This window comes from Urtica dioica, chromosome 7, assembly GCF_054948205.1.
Source record: "Urtica dioica subsp. dioica isolate 48M chromosome 7, U.dioica_male_clone48M_v1_H2, whole genome shotgun sequence".
NCBI lineage: Eukaryota > Viridiplantae > Streptophyta > Magnoliopsida > Rosales > Urticaceae > Urtica > Urtica dioica.
Genome location: NC_142762.1, coordinates 17,968,737 through 17,973,762, shown reverse-complemented (window position 1 = coordinate 17,973,762; position 5,026 = coordinate 17,968,737). Strand labels below are relative to the sequence as shown.

Below are 5,026 nucleotides of genomic sequence, written 5' to 3'. Positions count from 1 at the left end.
TTCTAGGCCCATTTAAGCTAGGGCAACAAGGAGCTCCGAATTTACTTTGTATTTTCCTTATTTAAGGAGGTTTCATGAATGAGAAAGGCAGACTATGTTTTTTTATTAAAAAGTGAGAGAATTCTCTTTGTTTCTTGAAGAAACTTCTGAACTTATCAAGGTATTCCTTGTGGCGTTCATCCCCGACTTATCAAGCGAAGTTACACATTCGTTTGTGGCGTCCTCATTATTCCAAGGTTCGCGTCTCTCTAGGCGTTGGGTTGCGGAGTCATCGAACTTGAGATCCTGGTTTGCGAAGGCAACAACATTGGTTCCGGGTCACCGTCACATTGTTGGCGTGGTTCGTATCATTTGGTATCAGAGCTAATCCAGTTCATCAAAGTTTTATCTATCCTTTTCGTTTTAATAAAAACAATAAATCGTCATTCCCGAAATTGTGTTTAGGTCAGAATTGAAACAGTCATAACTTTTGATTGTGATATGGGATTTAGGTGTTTAATATATCAAATCGAAAATCTTTTTGTGCTCTATTGAATCGATTTAGGGTTTACTAGTAAACCCTGTATTTTAATCCGAAAAAGTCTGTTTTCTATTGATTTTGAGTCCTCAAAAAGTTTCTGCCAATTTCATCCGAATTTCCTAGTTTTCGTTGTTTATTTCCATCTTCTTAGTTCCTTTTCTTAGTTCCTCTTTGTTGAAGTTCTTTTCCCAAGAAAAAAAAGTCAGTTTAAAAAAAAAATAGACAGACAAAACAGATAAAAAAAAAAGAGTCAGGTTAAAAAAAAAGAAAAAAAAAAAAGAAAAGACACATAAAAAAAAAGATTAAAAAAAAGTGTGGTGTCTATCTTTTTGGTTTGGTGCGTTGTGTCGCAATTGTTTGTGTTTGTGTCGCAATTGTTTGTGTTTGTTCTTTCTTGTTGGTCGCGTTTGGACGTCACTAGTTTATCTTTTCCATCACTGTTCTTTAGTTTCAAAAGAAATAAAAGAGGATTCGAGTGGAAAGAGGCAAGAGAGTGTGAGTTTATCAGAGGGTAAAAGCCAATAATATTGAGTGTAAACACGAGCGAAATTGAGTGATCATCATACTTGAGAGAAACACGTGAGCGAGAGTTGTGAGGCCTTCTCTTTATTACTTCACGAGTGTATTGTTTTGCAAAATTTCAACTATGTCAGAAGCGGGAGATAATGATCAGCCTCCCGTCGGAGCCCAAAATTTTCAAGTGCAAGCAATCTATGGGGAAGTTACACGATTGATGCGACAAGAACTTATGGCGGTTACTGATCGGCTCGATCGAATGGAGCGGGACGCACGCCAAAGGCAGCCCCGAGCCGCACCACCCAGATTTGCACCAAATCCTCCGAGACGAAACCAACCAAGGAGGGCTGAAAATGAAGATGATGAGATGTTTGGGGAAGATGAGTTGGAGGATGATCTTGACAGAATCTCCCTCGAGAGTCGCCAAGGAGATGAGTACAACGAAGGACGAAGGGAGACAAACCGATTTGATCGCGGTTTTGACAACATGGGCAACATCAAGATGAAAATTCTTGAATTCCGAGGACGAAGCGACCCCGATGAGTACCTAGATTGGGAGCGTAAGATGGAAAGAGTGTTTGACTGTCATGAATATTCTGAAGGAAAAAAGGTAAAACTCGCTGCCATTGAGTTTACAGAATATGTTGTTGTATGGTGGGACAAGCTATGCATTAGTAGGGAATACGGGGGAATTGCTCCCATTGACAACTGGGGAGAGATGAAGAGAGTAATGCGGAGACGATTTGTGCCAAATCATTACCGTCGAGATTTACTCAACAAGTTACAAGTTCTGCGACAAGGAAGCAAGAGCGTCGATGATTACTACAAAGAGCTTGAGATGACGCTGATTCGGGCCAACGTCAACGAAGATCGCGAAGCTACAATGTCAAGATTCTTGAGAGGCCTCAACCGCGAGATTGCCGAGACGATTGAGCTTCATCACTACGAGACCTTGGAGGAACTTCTTCACATGGCGCTGAAAGTGGAGAAACAGCAACAAAGGCGGAGTGTTTTGCGTCACCAAAGTTCAAGCCAAGTCCCATGGAAGCCAAAGTTCCCAAAGAAGGAAGAGATTCCTCCTATTTCTAGAGGAAAGTTCGAGCAAAAGACACCTGTCCCGACAACCACCAACTAAGTCAAACCACCTAATCGCACTAGCGAGATAAAGTGTTTCAAATGTCTTGGAAGAGGGCACATCGCTAATCAGTGTCCAAATCAGCGTGTCATTGTGCTTCGGGAGGGCGGTGATATTGAGTCTGAGGCTAGCGATGAAGAGGTTGATCCAGACATGCCAGAGTTGGAAGATGATGAAGAGATCAACCGAGCAGGGCGAGTTTCTTTTAGTGTCACGTCGGGCATTGACCACTAAAGTGAAGGAAGACGATGGACACGTACTACACGAGAGAATGTTTCCATCCATCGGCGAATTCAACAACATCCAAGATTTGAGGACAAATCTACTTCAAGAGAGAGAGAATGATGTGATCCCACATGCAAAGAAACAAAGGCGTTTCAAGGAGCCAATTCCAAATTCAAGAGTTGAATACTTCAAAGAAGAGTTTCATGGCTTAAGCAAAGATGAATGGAAGAAATACAAAGACGAGAGCAAGGAAAATGAGAATCGAAGAAGAGGAGAGCTTATTCACGTCATTCAAGCTGTTATTGAAGAAGACTCATTTTAGTTATTATTGTTTGAGTTATTTATTTGTTATTTTCGTAGCAAAAAAACAATGGGTTAAGTTGGAGTCTTTTTAAAGTGTGTTTGGGCTTTATTTATGTTAAATGAAGCCCATATGTGTTAGATATTAAGTTAGCCTTTTAATTTTAATGTTATTAGGCCTAAATAATGTCTTCTAGGCCCATTTAAGCTAGGGCAACAAGCAGCTCCGAATTTACTTTGTATTTTCCTTATTTAAGGAGGTTTCATGAATGAGAAAGGCAGACTATGTTTTTTTATTAAAAAGTGAGAGAATTCTCTTTGTTTCTTGAAGAAACTTCTGAACTTATCAAGGTATTCCTTGTGGCGTTCATCCCCGACTTATCAAGCGAACTTACACATTCGTTTGTGGCGTCCTCATTATTCCAAGGTTCGCGTCTCTCTAGGCGTTGGGTTGCGGAGTCATCGAACTTGAGATCCTGGTTTGCGAAGGCACCAACATTGGTTCCGGGTCACCATCACATTGTTGGCGTGGTTCGTATCATTTGGTATCAGAGCTAATCCAGTTCATCAAAATTTTATCTGTCCTTTTCGTTTTAATAAAAAAAAAAATCGTCATTCCCGAAATTGTGTTTAGGTCAAAATTGAAACAGTCATAACTTTTGATTGTGATATGGGATTTAGGTGTTTAATATATCAAATCGAAAATCTTTTTGTGCTCTATTGAATCGATCTAGGGTTTACTAGTAAACCCTGTATTTGAATCCGAAAAAGTCTGTTTTCTATTGATTTTGAGTCCCCAAAAAGTTTCTGCCAATTTCATCCGAATTTTCTAGTTTTCGTTGTTTATTTCCATCTTCTTAGTTCCTTTTCTTAGTTCCTCTTTGTTGAAGTTCTTTTCCCAAGAAAAAAAAAGTCAGTTTAAAAAAAAATAGAGAGAGACAAAACAGATCTAAAAAAAAAGAGTCAGGTTAAAAAAAAGAAAAAAAAAAGAAAAGACAGATAAAAAAAAAGATTAAAAAAAAGTGTGGTGTCTATCTTTTTGGTTTGGTGCGTTGTGTCGCAATTGTTTGTGTTTGTGTCGCAATTGTTTGTGTTTGTTCTTTCTTGTTGGTCGCGTTTGGACGTCACTAGTTTATCTTTTCCATCACTGTTCTTTAGTTTCAAAAGAAATAAAAGAGGATTCGAGTGGAAAGAGGCAAGATAGTGTGAGTTTATCAGAGGGTACAAGCCAATAATATTGAGTGTAAACACGAGCGAAATTGAGTGATCATCATACTTGAGAGAAACACGTGAGCGAGAGTTGTGAGGCCTTCTCTTTATTACTTCACGAGTGTATTGTTTTGCAGAATTTCAACTATGTCAGAAGCGGGAGATAATGATCAGCCTCCCGTCGGAGCCCAAAATTTTCAAGTGCAAGCAATCTATGGGGAAGTTACACGATTGATGCGACAAGAACTTATGGCGGTTACTGATCGGCTCGATCGAATGGAGCGGGACGCACGCCAAAGGCAGCCCCGAGCCGCACCACCCAGATTTGCACCAAATCCTCCGAGACGAAACCAAACAAGGAGGGCTGAAAACGAAGATGATGAGATGTTTGGGGAAGATGAGTTGGAGGATGATCTTGACAGAATCTCCCTTGAGAGTGGCCAAGGAGATGAGTACAACGAAGGACGAAGGGAGAGAAACCGATTTGATCGCGGTTTTGACAACATGGGCAACATCAAGATGAAAATTCTTGAATTCCGAGGACGAAGCGACCCCGATGAGTACCTAGATTGGGAGCGTAAGATGGAAAGAGTGTTTGACTGTCATGAATATTCTGAAGGAAAAAAGGTAAAACTCGCTGCCATTGAGTTTACAGAATATGTTGTTGTATGGTGGGACAAGCTATGCATTAGTAGGGAATACGGGGGAATTGCTCCCATTGACAACTGGGGAGAGATGAAGAGAGTAATGCGGAGACGATTTGTGCCAAATCACTACCGTCGAGATTTACTCAACAAGTTACAAGTTCTGCGACAAGGAAGCAAGAGCGTCGATGATTACTACAAAGAGCTTGAGATGACGCTGATTCGGGCCAACGTCGACGAAGATCGCGAAGCTACAATGTCAAGATTCTTGAGAGGCCTCAACCGCGAGATTGCCGACACGATTGAGCTTCATCACTACGAGACCTTGGAGGAACTTCTTCACATGGTGCTGAAAGTGGAGAAACAGCAACAAAGGCGGAGTGTTTTGCGTCACCAAAGTTCAAGCCAAGTCCCATGGAAGCCAAAGTTCCCAAAGAAGGAAGAGATTCCTCCTATTTCTAGAGGAAAGTTCGAGCA

The 5,026-nt window shown here is 40.8% G+C and overlaps 1 protein-coding gene across 1 annotated transcript; it reads left to right on the top strand.

Moving 5' to 3' along the window:
* Positions 1–1,166: 1,166 nt before the first annotated feature.
* On the top strand, positions 1,167–2,171 carry LOC149390285 (uncharacterized). The gene has a single exon (XM_089619734.1). It carries the CDS (start codon positions 1,167–1,169, stop codon positions 2,169–2,171), a length of 1,005 nt encoding a protein of 334 aa, XP_089475860.1.
* Positions 2,172–5,026: the final 2,855 nt, after the last annotated feature.

What these genes read in the sequence shown, in the direction of transcription:
- LOC149390285 (XM_089619734.1), top strand. Translation starts at nt 1,167, where the DNA reads ATGTCAGAAGCGGGAGATAATGATCAGCCTCCCGTCGGAGCCCAAAAT.